This window comes from Salmo salar, chromosome 18 (genome assembly GCF_965601325.2).
Source record: "Salmo salar chromosome 18, fSalSal1, whole genome shotgun sequence".
Classification (NCBI taxonomy): Eukaryota; Metazoa; Chordata; class Actinopteri; order Salmoniformes; family Salmonidae; genus Salmo; species Salmo salar.
The window spans coordinates 89,687,701-89,702,942 of NC_138308.1; the positions used below are offsets into that span (position 1 = coordinate 89,687,701).

At 46.8% G+C, this 15,242-nt stretch overlaps 1 protein-coding gene across 2 annotated transcripts in view; it reads right to left on the reverse strand.

Moving 5' to 3' along the window:
* LOC106577881 (rho GTPase-activating protein 6) overlaps positions 1–10,325 on the reverse strand; it is a 134,595-nt gene extending 124,270 nt beyond the window's left edge. Inside the window, exon 1 of one of the 2 annotated variants that reach the window (XM_045701570.2) lies at positions 9,819–10,325. In XM_045701570.2, the coding sequence (XP_045557526.1) occupies positions 9,819–9,842 (24 nt within the window). In that variant the 5' untranslated portion in view covers positions 9,843–10,325. The remainder of the gene's footprint in view (positions 1–9,818) is intronic. The other variant, XM_045701569.2, reaches the window with a different exon arrangement.
* Between the last annotated feature and the right edge of the window lie 4,917 nt (positions 10,326–15,242).

Below are 15,242 nucleotides of genomic sequence, written 5' to 3' on the forward strand. Positions count from 1 at the left end.
CTCTCCCTCAACGTGACCAAGACAAAGGAGATGATTGTGGATTGAGGAAAAAGAGCAGCCAGCACGGCCCCATTCTCATCGACGGGGCTGTAGTGGAGCAGGTTGAGAGCTTCAAGTTCCTTGGTGTCCACATCACCAACAAACGAACATGGTCCAAGCACACCAAGACAGTCATGAAGAGGGCACGACAAAACCTATTCCCCCTCAGGAGACCGAAAAGATTTGGCATGGGTCCTCAGATCCTCAAAAGGTTCTACAGCTGCACCATCGACAGCATCCTGACTGGTTGCATCACTGCCTGGTATGGCAACTGCTCGGCCTCCAACCTCAAGGCACTACAGAGGGTAGTGCGTACGGCCCAGTACATTACTGGGCCAAACTTCCTGCTATCCAGGACCTCTATACCAGGTGGTGTCAGAGGAAGGCCCTAAAAATTGTCAAAGACTCCAGCCCCCCTAGTCATAGACTGTTCTCTCTGCTACCACACGGCAAGGGGTACTGGAGCGCCAAGTCTAGGTGCAAAAGGCTTCTAAACAGCTTCTACCCCCAAGCCATGAGACTCCTGAACACATAATCAAATGGCTACCCAGACTATTTGCATTGCCCCCCCCCCTACCCTTTTACACTGCTGCTACTCTCTGTTGTTGTCATCTATGCATAGTCACTTTAATAACTCTACCTACAGTTGAAGTCGGAAGTTTACATACACTTAGGTAGGAGTCATTAAAATTGTTTTTCAACCACTCCACAAATTTCTTGTTAACAAACTATAGTTTTGGCAAGTCGGTTAGGACATCTACTTTGTGCATGACACAAGTAATTTATCCAACAATTGTTTACAGACAGATTATTTCACTTATAATTCACTGTATCACAATTCCAGTGGGTCAGAAATTAATACACTAAGTTGACTGTGCCATTAAACAGCTTGGAAAATTCCAGAAAATTATGTAATGGCTTTAGAAGCTTCTGATAGGCTAATTGACATCATTTGTGTCAATTGGAGGTGTACCTGTGGATGTATTTCAAGGCCTACCTTCAAACTCAGTGCCTCTTTGCTTGACATCATGGGAAAATGAAAAGAAATCAGTCAAGACCTCAGAAAAGAAATTGTAGACCTCCACAAGTCTGGTTCATCCTTGGGAGCAATTGCCAAACACCTGAAGGTACCACGTTCATCTGTACAAACAATAGTACGCAAGTATAAACACCATGGGACCACGCAGCCATCATACTGCTCAGGAAGGAGATGCGTTCTGTCTCCTAGATATGAACGTACTTTGGTGCGAAAAGTGCAAATCAATCCCAGAACAACAGCAAAGGACCTTGTGAAGATGCTGGAGGAACAGGTACAAAATTATCTATATCCACAGTAAAACGAGACCTATATCGACTTAACCTGAAAGGCCGATCAGCAAGAAAGAAACCACTGCTCCAAAACCGCCATAAAAAAGCCAGACTATGGTTTGCAACTGCACATGGGGACAAAGATTGTACTTTTTGGAGAAATGTCCTCTGATCTGATGAAACAAAAATAGAACTGTTTGGCCATAATCACCATTGTTATCGTGAGAGAAAGAAAATGTATGAAAGGTATGCATTCACTACTGTAAGTCGCTCTGGATAAGAGCGTCTGCTAAAATGACTAAAATGTAAAATGTAAAAATGTTATGTTTGGAGGAAAAAGAGGGAGGCTTGCAAGCTGAAGAACATCATCCAAACGGTGAAGCACGGGGGTGGCAGCATCATGTTGTGGGGGTGCTTTGCTGCAGGAGGGACTGGTGCACTTCACAAAATAGATGGCATCATGAGGACTGAAAATTATGTGGATATATTAATGCAACATCTCAAGACATAAGTCAGGAAGTTAAAGCTTGGTCGCAAATGGGTCTTCCAAATGGACAATGACCCCAAGCATACTTCCAAAGTTGTGGCAAAATGGCTTAAGGACAACAATGTCAAGGTATTGGAGTGGCCATCACAAAGCCCTGACCTCAATCCTATAGAACAATTTGTGGGCAGAACTGAAAAAGTGTGTGCGAGCAAGGAGGCCTACAAACCTGACTCAGTTACACCAGCTCTGTCTGGAGGAATGGACCAAAATTCACCCAACTTATTGTGGGAAGCTTGTGGAAGGCTACCCGAAACATTTGACCCAAGTTAAACAATTTAAAGGCAATGCTACCAAATACTAATTGAGTGTATGTAAACTTCTGACCCACTGGGAATGTGATGAAAGAAATAAAAGCTGAAATAAATAATTATCTCTACTATTATGCTGACATTTCACATTCTTAAAATAAAGTGGTGATCCTAACTGACCTAAGACAGGGAATTTTTACTAGGATTAAATGTCAGGAATTGTGACAAACTTAGTTTAAATGTATTTGTCAATGGTGTATGTAAACTTCCGACTTCAACTGTACATGTACTGTACATATTACCTCAACTAACCGGTGCCCTCGCACATTGACTCTGTACCGGTACCCCCTGTATATACTCTCGCTATTGTTATTTTACTGCTGCTCTTTAATTACTTGTTACTTTTATTTCTTATTCTTATCCATTTTTAGGGGCTCGTAAATAAGCATTTCACTGTAAGGTCTACACCTGTTGTATTCAGCGCATGTCACTAAAACAATTTGATTTGATTTGATTTGATGGCTTGATGCCGAAACGTTGGTGTTTTGTATTGTCTCCTTTCCTTCATGCTCCTTTCCTTCATGCTCCTTTCCTTCATGCTCCTTTCCTTCATGCTCCTTTCCTTCATGCTCCTTTCCTTCATGCTCCTTTCCTTCATGTTCCTTTCCTTCATGCTCCTTTCCTTCATGCTCCTTTCCTTCATGCTCCTTTCCTTCATGCTCCTTTCCTTCATGCTCCTTTCCTTCATGCTCCTTTCCTTCATGCTCCTTTCCTTCATGCTCCTTTCCTTCATGCTCCTTTCCTTCATGCTCCTTTCCTTCATGCTCCTTTCCTTCATGCTCCTTTCCTTCATGCTCCTTTCCTTCATGCTCCTTTCCTTCATGCTCCTTTCCTTCATGCTCCTTTCCTTCATGCACCTTTCCTTCATGCACCTTTCCTTCATGCTCCTTTCCTTCATGCTCCTTTCCTTCATGCTCCTTTCCTTCATGCTCCTTTCCTTCATGCTCCTTTCCTTCATGCTCCTTTCCTTCATGCTCCTTTCCTTCATGATCCTTTCCTTCATGATCCTTTCCTTCATGATCCTTTCCTTCATGATCCTTTCCTTCATGATCTCTTTTTGCATTTAAGATGTTGATTTGTCATCATGTTCAACAGCTAGGTCTTTATCTCACTCCCAGTACGATACCTGATCTCCCTTCAGTGACTCATATCTGTTCCTGAACAATTTGCACAATACAACGACACTGGGACACACACAAACACAGACCGTGGTGCAAGTACTGCACTCACACACAAAGACACACACACACACACAAAGACACACACACACAGAGAGACAGACACACAAAGACACACACACAAAGAGACACACACACACACACAGAGAGACAGACACACAGACACACACACAAAGAGACACACACATACACAGAGAGACAGACACAAAAAGACACACATACAAAGAGACACACACACACACACAGAGAGACACACACACACAGAGAGACAGACACTCACACACACAGAGAGTCAGACACACACACACACACAGAGAGTCAGCACACACACACACACACACACACACACACACACACACACACACACACACACACACACACACACAGGAACTTAGTGTTCAGAAGGAAGAGAGAATCATCACCCAGAGAGAAACTGGAAGAACATACAGTACTGCAGGCCGCTGTGATGCTGTGTGTGTGTGTGTGTGTGTGTGTGTGTGTGTGTGTGTGTGTGTGTGTGTGTGTGTGTGTGTGTGTCCTGGGACAAACTCTAAAAGTTCCTACAGAAAAACCTCAGTCTCCAGAGTCCCTACTGTCTCCTCCATAGATACATTTGATGGACGGTGAGTAAAGCAAACACATATGAGATATGTACCCAGTGCGCTTTCCATAGAGGAACAGTAACACTCTGGGTCCTCTCTGTATGTGTGTGTTGGCGCTGAATCAAGAAGAGTTGTCTAGTCCCGTAGAGTCGTAATAGGAGTGGATAGTTGATTTATCCTCATTAGCTGAGATATTTTCAACCTCAACTTTTTAACAGGGCGAGACCCATTTTTTCCCATTCAGACCTAGACTCCTCTCTCCTCCATCTCTCTGTCTCTGCCTCTCTCCATACCTCCTCCACTTCTCTCCTCTCTCTCTAACTCTTGAGAGATCCCTCCATCTCTGTCTCTCTCATCCCTCCCCACTTTCCCTCCTCTCTCCCTCTCTCTCTTTCCATCCCACCCTCTCCCTCTCTCTCTCGTCATCCCTCCCCCACATCCACTACTCTCTACCTCTCTTTCTCTCTCCCTCTTTCCTTCCCACCCCCACTTTCCCTCCTCTCTCTCTCTCTCCATCCCTCCCTCACATCCACTCCTCTCTCTACCTCTAGTGGATTACAGGAAAAACTACATTTACAATCATTACCGTTATAGAAAGTATTTAGGGAGATGACTCTGTTGGACTCTGCCTCATGCTCTACCAATAGTGTAATTACGGTAAAATAGTAAGAATTTTCTTTTTAAAAGCATAAATATAGCAGTAAGAGAGCAGTCAATACAGAAGGCTGGGATTTATTTGGATCCTCACTAGAGCTGCATTATAGCGCGCTTGACGTTTAAAGCTGGAATCCTTAATTGTGAAACTGCCACGTCCGTTTGGGATATTACAACAACAAAAAAGTTACTGTAAACAAACAGTTGTTTTCTCCCTCTGACATATTTGCACGTGCGATAGAACAGCTATTTTTATTATTACCATTCTGCTGGATGATCCTCTCCTCCTCAACAAAACCAAGATAATATCAAAGGTGCTAGCTAGAACAGTGGCATTGTTTCCAGAAATGCGGATGTGATCTTTAGAGGTCATTTATAGTTGAGCCGACATCTGCACCCTGAATGTGATCTCCGCGACCGTGGTAACATTGCATTTAAAACCTGCATTGGCTACAAGCATGATGGGATTTTCTCACTGAAGTCGGTTATGACGCTGTATGAACGGAACCTCCCTGGGATCTTTTATTTCAGCTCATGAAACATGGGACCGGCACTTTACATGTTGCCTTTCTATTTTTTCTCAGTATAATTCTAGGCGTAATAGGTTGTCGAGGTTAACTAGTGTTACATGGGTATTACATAGTGAGAGAGGCTGTTATGTAACATAATTGGGAAACAACTGATTGTAAATAGCAACAGGCCAGCAAGCCGCTGAGAGAACAGTGTATAAGAAGAATCAGAAGTGACAGGGCAGTACGATGTTTGTTGTGCACCTGGTCTATATAAAGTGAGCTCCAAAAGTATCCGGACAGTGACATATTTGTTGTTGTTTTTGCTCTGTAGATCATCAGTGGTGGAGGGTTAGATTGTCAGTGGTGGAGGATGGATGGTGGAGGGTGGAGGGTGGAGGGTTAGATCGTCAGTGGTGGAGGGTGGTGGGTGGAGGGTTAGATTGTGGAGGGTGGTGGGTGGAGGGTTAGATTGTCAGGGGTGGAGGGTGGAGGGTTAGATTGTCAGTGGTGGAGGGTGGAGAGTTAGATTGTCAGGGGTGGAGGGTGGAGGGTTAGATTGTCAGTGGTGGAGGGTGGTGGGTGGAGGGTTAGATTGTCAGTGGTGGAGGGTTAGATTGTCAGTGGTGGAGGATGGATGGTGGAGGGTGGAGGGTTAGATTGTCAGGGGTGGAGGGTGGAGGGTTAGATTGTCAGGGGTGGAGGGTGGAGGGTGGAGGGTTAGATCGTCAGTGGTGGAGGGTGGTGGGTGGAGGGTTAGATTGTCAGTGGTGGAGGGTTAGATTGTCAGTGGTGGAGGATGGATGGTGGAGGGTGGAGGGTTAGATTGTCAGTGGTGGAGGATGGATGGTGGAGGGTGGAGGGTGGAGGGTTAGATCGTCAGTGGTGGAGGGTGGTGGGTGGAGGGTTAGATTGTAGAGGGTGGTGGGTGGAGGGTTAGATTGTCAGGGGTGGAGGGTGGAGGGTTAGATTGTCAGTGGTGGAGGGTGGAGAGTGGAGGGTTAGATTGTCAGGGGTGGAGGGTGGAGGGTGGAGGGTTAGATTGTCAGTGGTGGAGGGTGGAGGGTTAGATCGTCAGTGGTGGAGGGTGGTGGGTGGAGGGTTAGATTGTCAGTGGTGGAGGGTTAGATTGTCAGTGGTGGAGGATGGATGGTGGAGGGTGGAGGGTTAGATTGTCAGTGGTGGAGGATGGATGGTGGAGGGTGGAGGGTTAGATCGTCAGTGGTGGAGGGTGGTGGGTGGAGGGTTAGATTGTGGAGGGTGGTGGGTGGAGGGTTAGATTGTCAGGGGTGGAGGGTGGAGGGTGGAGGGTTAGATTGTCAGTGGTGGAGGGTGGAGGGTTAGATTGTCAGGGGTGGAGGGTGGAGGGTGGAGGGTTAGATTGTCAGGGGTGGAGGGTGGAGGGTTAGATCGTCAGTGGTGGTGGGTGGTGGGTGGAGGGTTAGATTGTCAGGGGTGGAGGGTGGAGGGTTAGATTGTCAGGGGTGGAGGGTGGAGGGTTAGATTGTCAGGGGTGGAGGGTGGTGGGTGGAGGGTTAGATTGTCAGTGGTGGAGGATGGAGGGTGGAGGGTGGTGGGTGGAGGGTTAGATTGTCAGTGGTGGAGGGTGGAGGGTTAGATTGTCAGTGGTGGAGGGTGGTGGGTGGAGGGTTAGATTGTCAGTGGTGGAGGGTTAGATTGTCAGTGGTGGAGGGTTAGATTGTCAGTGGTGGAGGGTTAGATTGTCAGTGGTGGAGGATGGATGGTGGAGGGTGGAGGGTGGAGGGTTAGATTGTCAGGGGTGGAGGGTGGTGGGTGGAGGGTTAGATTGTCAGTGGTGGAGGGTGGTGGGTGGAGGGTTAGATTGTCAGTGGTGGAGGGTTAGATTGTCAGTGGTGGAGGGTGGAGGGTTAGATTGTCAGTGGTGGAGGATGGAGGGTGGAGGGTGGAGGGTGGAGGGTTAGATTGTCAGGGGTGGAGGGTGGTGGGTGGAGGGTTAGATTGTCAGTGGTGGAGGGTGGTGGGTGGAGGGTTAGATTGTCAGTGGTGGAGGGTTAGATTGTCAGTGGTGGAGGGTGGAGGGTTAGATTGTCAGGGGTGGAGGGTGGTGGGTGGAGGGTTAGATTGTCAGTGGTGGAGGGTGGTGGGTGGAGGGTTAGATTGTCAGTGGTGGAGGGTGGAGGGTTAGATTGTGGAGGGTGGAGGGTTAGATTGTCAGTGGTGGAGGGTTAGATTGTCAGTGGTGGAGGATGGTGGGTGGAGGGTTAGATTGTCAGTGGTGGAGGGTTAGATTGTCAGTGGTGGAGGGTGGAGGGTTAGATTGTCAGTGGTGGAGGGTGGAGGGTTAGATTGTCAGGGGTGGAGGGTTAGATTGTCAGTGGTGGAGGGTGGTGGGTAGAGGGTTAGATTGTGGAGGGTGGAAGGTGGAGGGTGAGATTGTCAGTGGTGGAGGGTGGTGGGTGGAGGGTTAGATTGTCAGTGGTGGAGGGTTAGATTGTCAGTGGTGGAGGGTGGAGGGTTAGATTGTCAGTGGTGGAGGGTGGAGGGTTAGATTGTCAGTGGTGGAGGGTGGAGGGTTAGATTGTCAGGGGTGGAGGGTTAGATTGTCAGTGGTGGAGGGTGGTGGGTTAGATTGTGGAGGGTGGAGGGTGGAGGGTGAGATTGTCAGTGGTGGAGGGTGGTGGGTGGAGGGTTAGATTGTCAGTGGTGGAGGGTGGAGGGTGGAGGGTGGAGGTTTAGACAAACACACATCAACTCCTGGAGAAAGTAATCAAGAGGGGCTCCACATGTCCTGATCTACATGTAGCAATGTAAGGGCCATCGTTTCATCCCCTCTCCACTACAAGCGGCAGCATGCGGTCGGTCATTCACTTCAATGAACCATAAATCCTTTTATGAGGAGAGATTTCATATCATTGATACTCCCAGAGGGAAGTTGAAAACCCCTTTATTATGCTAATAAGACATTGACTCCAGGGGGTGAAACAGAAACTACTGTTTATCCTTTAAAGTGTAATAATCTTAAATAATCATTAAAAAACACTTCTCCTTGTAATGAAATCATACTAATAAAAACACATTGTAAAACAATGTGCTTTGCATCTGTGTACGGCCAGTTTTTAATACTGTGACTGCTGTGATTTGTTGTACTTTTTTATCATGTTGTGTTGTGCCTTGGAGCCTGAAATGTGCTTTATATATCAAATGAATTATCATGAATAGAAGCAGGTTCTCCTTGCAATATTAAAAAGGCGAGCAGCTCTGCAGATGTAAAATACAAGACATACTTTGGTAAGAAGTTCATTCACAGTTGCCAGCCATTTAATATTGTTCCAAAGGTTGACGAAACTGCCACTGAGGTTTATTGCGTTTTAATGAATGAGAAGCTCCATTCCAGCCATTATTATGAGCCATCCTCCCCTCTGCAGCCTCCACTGGTAGTAAGATGCCGTAAAGACAATATGAACTGTGATCATGATAACGTGAAGAAGGACAGCAGCTAACTCCTGGCAGAACATACTATGAGTAGTTGATGTGGAATCACAAATAGGCTACTGTTTATACCCAACACACTACTGTTTATACCCAGCACACTACTGTTTATACCCAGCACACTACTGTTTATACCCAGCACACTACTGTTTATACCCAGCACACTACTGTTTATACCCAGCACACTACTGTTTATACCCAACACACTACTGTTTATACCCAGCACACTACTGTTTATACCCAGCACACTACTGTTTATACCCAGCACACTACTGTTTATACCCAGCACACTACTGTTTATACCCAGCACACTACTGTTTATACCCAACACACTACTGTTTATACCCAGCACACTACTGTTTATACCCAGCACACTACTGTTTATACCCAGCACACTACTGTTCATACCCAGAACACTACTGTTCATACCCAGCACACTACTGTTTATACCCAGCACACTACTGTTTATACCCAGCACACTACTGCTTATACCCAACACACTACTGTTTATACCCAGCACACTACTGTTTATACCCAGCACACTACTGTTTATACCCAACACACTACTGTTTATACCCAGCACACTACTGTTTATACCCAACACACTACTGTTTATACCCAGCACACTACTGTTTATACCCAGCACACTACTGTTTATACCCAGCACACTACTGTTTATACCCAGCACACTACTGTTTATACCCAGCACACTACTGTTTATACCCAACACACTACTGTTTATACCCAGCACACTACTGTTTATACCCAGAACACTACTGTTTATACCCAGCACACTACTGTTTATACCCAGAACACTACTGTTTATACCCAGCACACTACTGTTTATACCCAGCACACTACTGTTTATACCCAGCACACTACTGTTTATACCCAGCACACTACTGTTTATACCCAGCACACTACTGTTTATACCCAACACACTACTGTTTATACCCAGAACACTACTGTTTATACCCAGCACACTACTGTTTATACCCAACACACTACTGTTTATACCCAACACACTACTGTTTATACCCAACACACTACTGTTTATACCCAGAACACTACTGTTTATACCCGGCACACTACTGTTTATACCCAACACACTACTGCTCATACCTAACATTACATTGCTTAATTCTAAGTAGTGTGCTAGTTTAGACACACACACACACACACACACACACACACAGACTTACCACGTACACGTAGTAGAACTGCATGTTCTGCCTCACAGGCTGTTACATCTGCATCACTGAAGAACATCCTCCATCAGAGACTAAAATCATAACAGAAAAATACAGTCTCTTCTTTTCTCCTCTCCTCTCTTCTCCTCAGGGCTCAGAGAGAGGAGTAAAGTAACTCTCTTTTACTGTATCCTCACCTCCTCTTTCTCTTCTCCTATCCTCAGGTCTCAGAGAAAGGAGTAAAGTATCTCTCTTTTACTATATCCTCTCCTCTCTTCTCCTCAGGTCTCAGAGAAAGCAGTAAAGTATCTCTCTTTTACTATATCCTCTTCTCCTTTCCTTTCAGGTCTCAGAGAGTAAGTTTCTTCTCTCTCCTTCTCATCTGTAAAAACAACAACTATTGGTCAGTACAGTTGTCCTTCAGTGAACGAACAGCTTCAGCCCTGCATGTTGTTGTTGTGTTTCCACTGTCTGATGATAGAGCTCAGTGCTTCCTGCTGTTGCAGCCACCGCATGTGTATTGTGAGAGAGAAAAAGTGTGTGTTATGTGACAGATAACGCGCGGTGCACTCTGTGCGTTAAGAAACAGGAAGCGTGGAGAGAGAGAGAGAGAGAGAGAGAGAGAGAGAGAGAGACAGTTAGGCAACAACAAATTCAATCCCTTTTAGACAACTTCCTGGACAAAACATTTCACTATAATAGTGAAGGTGTAAACTTGGCAGTAGAAAATCTAAACAATATATTTGACCTCTCAGCTTCCCAATCAAATCTAAAAATGTCAATCAGAAAACTGAAGAAAATTAACAACAATGACAAATGGTTTAATGAAGAACAAAAAAGCTAAGAAAGAAATGGAGAAACCTGTCCAACCAAAAACATAGACCCAGAAAACCTGAATCTACACCTTCACTATGGTGAATCACTAAAACAATACAGAAATACAATACGGAAAAAGAAGGAACAGCACGTCAGAAATCAGCTCAACGTAATTGAAGAATCTATAGACTCTAACCACTTCTGGGACAATGTGAAAACTCTAAACAAACAACAACACGAAGAGTTATCTTTCCAAAACAGAGATGTATGGGTAAACCACTTCTCCAATCTTTTTGGCACCATAACAAAGAACAAAGAACAAACAGCAACAAGATATACATGATCAATTACAAATCTTAGAATCAGCAATTAAAGACTACCAGAACCCACTGGATTCTCCAATTACATTGAATGAACTACAGGACAAAATACAAACCCTCCAACCCAAAAAGGCCTGTGGTGTTGATGGCATCCAAAATGAAATGATAAAATATACAGACCACAAATTCCAACTGGCTTTACTTAAACTCTTTAACATCATCCTTAGCTCTGGCATCTTCCCCAATATTTGGAACCAAGGACTGATCACCCCAATCCACAAAAGTGGAGACAAATTCGACCCCAATAACTACCGAGGGATATGCGCCAACAGCAACCTTGGGAAAATCCTCTGCATTATCATTAACAGCAGACTGGTACATTTCCTCACTGAAAACAATGTACTGATGTAACGGTTGTCTTCTGTAGAAATGGACCAAGGCGCAGCAGGTACGTGAATACTCATCTTTAATTAAAATAAAGGAGTAAAGCATCCACTTAACAATTCAAACAAAGTAACAACAGCTACAGTTCTGCAGGCTAGAAACGCAGTGCAAAAAACAACCACCCACAACCCCAAAGAAAAACACACACACCTATATAGGACTTCCAATCAAAGGCAACTCAACACACCTGCCTTCAATTGGAAGTCCCAATCATCCACCCAACATTTAACCAACACAAACATGCCACGTCCTGACCCAACTACACCCTCTACTGGTCAGGACGTGACAGTACCCCCCCCCCTCAAGGTGCAGACCCCGGGATGCACCTAAAAAAAGGAAAACGCACACAAAAAAAAAATCCCCAACAAAAAGGAACACCTAAACAATAAGGGAGGGAAGGGAGGGTGGCTGCCGTCACCGACGGCACTGTGCTACACCCTCCCTCCCCAACCCACCTATCCTGGAGGTGGCTCAGGTGCAGGACGTGGACCTCGCTCCACCTTCGGCGTCGCCCACTCTGTTGGCGCCGATCGCTGCGCCGGGCAGACGGGCCACTCGGGCTGCCCCTGGCAGACGGACCACTCGGGCTGGGTCGGAAGGCATGCGGGCCACTCGGGCTGGGCCGGAAGGTATGCGGGCCACTCGGGCTGGGCCGGAAGGCATGCGGGCCACTCGGGCTGGGCCGGAAGGCATGCGGGCCACTCGGGCTGGGCCGGAAGGCATGCGGGCCACTCGGGCTGGGCCGGAAGGCATGCGGGCCACTCGGGCTGGGCCGGAAGGCATGCGGGCCACTCGGGCTGGGCCGGAAGGCATGCGGACCACTCGGGCTGGACTGGAGGGCAGGAGGACCACTCGGGCTGGACCGGAGGGCAGGAGGACCACTCGGGCTGATCCTGACAGGCCGGGCACCCTGGCAGATCAGGGCTGGCGGGCACCTCTGGCAGAACAGGGCAGTCCGGCCACTCTGGCAGAACAGGGCAGTCCGGCCACTCTGGCAGAACAGGGCAGTCCGGCCACTCTGGCAGAACAGGGCAGTCCGGCCACTCTGGCAGAACAGGGCAGTCCGGCCACTCTGGCAGAACAGGGCAGTCCGGCCACTCTGGCAGTTCAGCGCAGTCCGGCCACTCTGGCAGTTCAGCGCAGTCCGGCCACTCTGGCAGTTCAGCGCAGTCCGGCCACTCTGGCAGTTCAGCGCAGTCCGGCCACTCTGGCAGTTCAGCGCAGTCCGGCCACTCTGGCAGTTCAGCGCAGTCCGGCCACTCTGGCAGTTCAGCGCAGTCCGGCCACTCTGGCAGTCCAGCGCAGTCCGGCCACTCCGGCGACTGTTGACTGGCGGGCAGCTCCGACGACTGTTGACTGGCGGGCAGCTCCGACGACTGTTGACTGGCGGGCAGCTCCGACGACTGTTGACTGGCGGGCAGCTCCGACGACTGTTGACTGGCGGGCAGCTCCGACGACTGTTGACTGGCGGGCAGCTCCGACGACTGTTGACTGGCGGGCAGCTCCGACGACTGTTGACTGACTCCTGATGCGTGGGGCAGGTATTGGACGTACCAGCCTGGAGACACGCACCTCCATGCTAGTGTGTCTAGCGGGAAACACCGGACCGAAAGGGCGCACTGGCGGTCTTGAGTGCAGGGTTGGCATCACCCCTTCCGGCTCGATGCTCCCCTTGCCCTGGCACCTGCGGGGCGCTGGTACTGGGCGAACTGGGCTGTGCGTCCGTATAGGCGAGATGGTGCGCACCTCAGCGTAACATGACGCCCTCCACCTCGTACGCACCTCCCTGTAGTCACGGGTAGCTGGCTTACGGCTCTTCCCTGGCCTGGCCAAACTACCCGTGTGCCCCCCCCAAAAAAAAATCTTGGGGCTGCCTCTCGGGTTCCCTTAGCTCCCTTAACTTGTCCGCCCAGAATTTTCTTTCGTCCTGCCAGGTCCATTCCTCCATTTTCTTCTCCTGTGGCTTCCTCCTCTTCTGCTGCTTGGTCCTTTGGTGGGTGGTTCTGTAACGGTTGTCTTCTGTAGAAATGGACCAAGGCGCAGCAGGTACGTGAATACTAATCTTTAATTAAAATAAAGGAGTAAAGCATCCACTTAACAATTCAAACAAAGTAACAACAGCTACAGTTCTGCAGGCTAGAAACGCAGTGCAAAAAACAACCACCCACAACCCCAAAGAAAAACACACACACCTATATAGGACTTCCAATCAAAGGCAACTATACACACCTGCCTTCAATTGGAAGTCCCAATCATCCACCCAACATTTAACCAACACAAACATGCCACGTCCTGACCCAACTACACCCTCTACTGGTCAGGACGTGACAACTGAGCAAATGTCAAATTGTCTATTTACCAAATTACCGTACAACAGACCACGTATTCACCCTGCACACCCTAATTGACAAACAAACAAAGCAAAACAAAGGCAAAGTCTTCTCATGCTGTCACGACTACTCCCGAGGGCGGTTCCTCTCCCTGTTCGGGTGGCGCTCGGCGGTCATTGTCACCGGCCTACTAGCTGCCATCGATCCCTTTTTCGTTTTTCTGTTAGTTATGTCTTTATGAGTTACACCTGTTTTCCATTAGTAATTAGTTGTATTATTTAAGCCCGCCTCTCCACCTGTTCTGTGTGCGGGCTTGTTACGTGTCGTCACTTTGTATGTTTTGTGGTACATGTATTTTGGACTTCGGGGTTATTGTTTCGCCCTGTTGTGTTTGGACATATTTCCTCGGTTTTCAGTACTTATTAAATTACATATTGTACCAAACATGTTCCTGCTTCCTGCACCTGACTCCACACCCACGAAGCCCAAAGTGTTACACATGCTTTGTTTTCAAAAAAGCTTTTGACTCAATTTGGCAAGAGAGTCTGCTATACATATTGATGGAAAGTGGTGTTGGCGGAAAAACATATAGCATTATAAAATTCATGTACACAAACAAGTGTGTGGTTAAAATTGGCAAAAAAAAAACAAATTTCTTTCCACTGGGCTGTGGGGTGAGACTGGGATGCAGCTCAAGCCCGCCCTCTTCAACATATATATCAACGAATTGGCGAGGGCACTAAAACAGTCTGCAGCAATAGTGGTATATATAGTGTGTGTATATATAGTGTGTATATATAGTGTGTACACACACTATATACACACTATATAAACACACACTATATATACACACTATATATACACACTATATATACACACTGTTTATACACACTATATATACACACTATATATATACACACACTGACACACACTATATATAAACACACTATATATACACACACTATATACACACTATATATACACACACTATATATATACACACTATATATACACACACTATATATACACACACTGTATGTACACACACTATATAAACACACTATCTATACAGACACTATATATACACACACTATATGTACACACACTGACACACACTATATATACACACACTATATATACACACACTATATATACACAGACACTATATATACACAGACACTATATATACAGACACTTGCAGACTTGTTTACGCTGCTGTGCGTTTTGTTGCCGATCTTACTTTGCTACCTGACGGTTTTTTACTTTTTCATTACCGTATATTTTTACTTTTTCCCTCACTCAACGTTTTTCATTCAACTTTTTCACCCCGGAGGTTTTATCTGGACATGGTTCGTCAGGACTTCAAACAGCCGAAGCTAAGTAACATTAACATGATGCCTTCTAATTGCAGTCGTTGTACTTATAATATACAGGAGAACGATCGCCTTACGGCAAGGATAGCTGTGCTGCAAGCCCAGCTTCAGACGCAATCGTTAGGCAAGGGTAATTTCAGTGTAGGAAAGGAT